The 1,650-nt window shown below is 55.9% G+C and overlaps 1 protein-coding gene across 1 annotated transcript; it reads left to right on the top strand.

Annotated features, from left to right (window-relative positions):
• On the top strand, positions 1-1,650 carry RXFP3 (relaxin family peptide receptor 3). The gene has a single exon (XM_071730857.1). It carries the CDS (start codon positions 107-109, stop codon positions 1,442-1,444), a length of 1,338 nt encoding a protein of 445 aa, XP_071586958.1. The 5' UTR covers positions 1-106; the 3' UTR covers positions 1,445-1,650.

Genomic DNA, 1,650 nt, shown 5'->3' on the forward strand with positions numbered 1-1,650 from the left:
CAGCCCGCCCGCCCGCTCTCCGAACAGCCCGCCGAACCGTAGCCGCCGCTGGCTCCGACGTGTGGGCAAAGTCTCCCTCGAAACCGTCACCCTCCCTTAGCATGGGATGGGAGAGACCTGCGAGCCCGGTTCTTGTTCGCCAGCAGCTGGCGTGAAGGAAGGAGCGGAGTGGGAGTCCAGGGATTTGCCGCTGGGTTTCCTGGAAGGAGTTCAGATGGGCAACAGAAGCAACACGTCGCTTCTGCAGCTCTTGAAGAATACCAACATGGAGCGAGCTGATGGGATGCAGGGGGACAGCTCCGACGTGGTAAGGATTATCATCTCTCTGGTGTACTCCGTGGTGTGTGCCCTGGGGCTCGTGGGCAACCTGCTGGTACTGTATCTAATGAAAAACAAACAAAGCTGGAGAAAGTCCTCCATCAACCTCTTTGTGACCAGCCTGGCGGTGACTGACTTCCAGTTTGTGCTGACCTTGCCATTCTGGGCAGTGGAGAACGCTCTGGACTTCAACTGGCTCTTTGGCAAGGCAATGTGTAAGATTGTCTCATATGTGACAGCCATGAACATGTATGCCAGTGTCTTCTTTCTCACTGCCATGAGTGTGGCTCGATACCGTTCTGTGGCTTCAGCCTTGAAGAATCAGCGGCAAGGTGATCCTCTGTGTGGCTGCTGCTCTGCCAAGTGGTTTTGTGCACTCATCTGGCTGTCAGCTATGCTGGCTTCCCTGCCCCATGCCATTTTTTCCACCACTGCTACCGTCTACGATGATGTGCTCTGTCTTGTCAAGTTCCCCGAGGGCCGAAGCATCAATGCCCAGTTCTGGCTCGGTCTGTACCATATCCAGAAGGTGCTGCTGGGCTTTCTGGTGCCACTAGCCATTATCAGCTTCTGCTACTTGCTCCTGTTGCGCTTCATCAGTAAGAAGCATGTTGGTAGCACCCGCAGCGGCCCCAGCACCAAGCGTCGCTCCAAAGTGACCAAGTCGGTGACCATTGTGGTCCTGTCTTTCTTCTTATGCTGGCTGCCTAACCAAGCACTTACGGCATGGGGCATCCTCATCAAACTCAACGTGGTGCACTTCAGTACTGAGTACTTCCTCTCCCAGGTGTACCTCTTCCCCATCAGTGTGTGCTTGGCACACTCCAACAGCTGCCTCAATCCCATCCTCTACTGCTTCATGCGCCGGGAGTTTCGCAAGGCACTGAAGAACCTCCTCTGGAGAATCGCCTCGCCTTCCCTCACCGTGATGCGCCCTTTCACCGACACCACCAAGCCTGAGCAGGAGGAGCAGGGCCTGCATGCCTTGATGCACATGCCCCCCAACCCTGCTCCTCCCCCTGCTGCAGCCGTCCAGCCAGAGATGGCCTACTACCCCCCTGGGGTGGTGACATACAGTGGCACCTATGACCCGCTGCCTGCTGAATCCGCAGAGCAGCACTTGTGAGATGGGCAGGAGACTCTGGGGTGTGGGGGGGTCTGTGCAAGATGTGGACATGGGATGTTGAATACCTTGGAGGAGGGCTGGGTAAAGGAGGGCTTCTGTGTGAGAGATGCTCTTTTAGGACTGTGTTTGCTCTTGGGAGCCTGATGATGGAAATTATCTTGAATATGCCCCCCAGACTTCAGAACAGAAGTAGGAGAGAGCAGTGA

Source organism: Heliangelus exortis, chromosome Z, assembly GCF_036169615.1.
Source record: "Heliangelus exortis chromosome Z, bHelExo1.hap1, whole genome shotgun sequence".
Classification (NCBI taxonomy): Eukaryota; Metazoa; Chordata; class Aves; order Apodiformes; family Trochilidae; genus Heliangelus; species Heliangelus exortis.

Bases quoted from the DNA above. Each gene is read 5' to 3' on its own strand.
- RXFP3 (XM_071730857.1), top strand. From the start codon at position 107: ATGGGAGAGACCTGCGAGCCCGGTTCTTGTTCGCCAGCAGCTGGCGTG.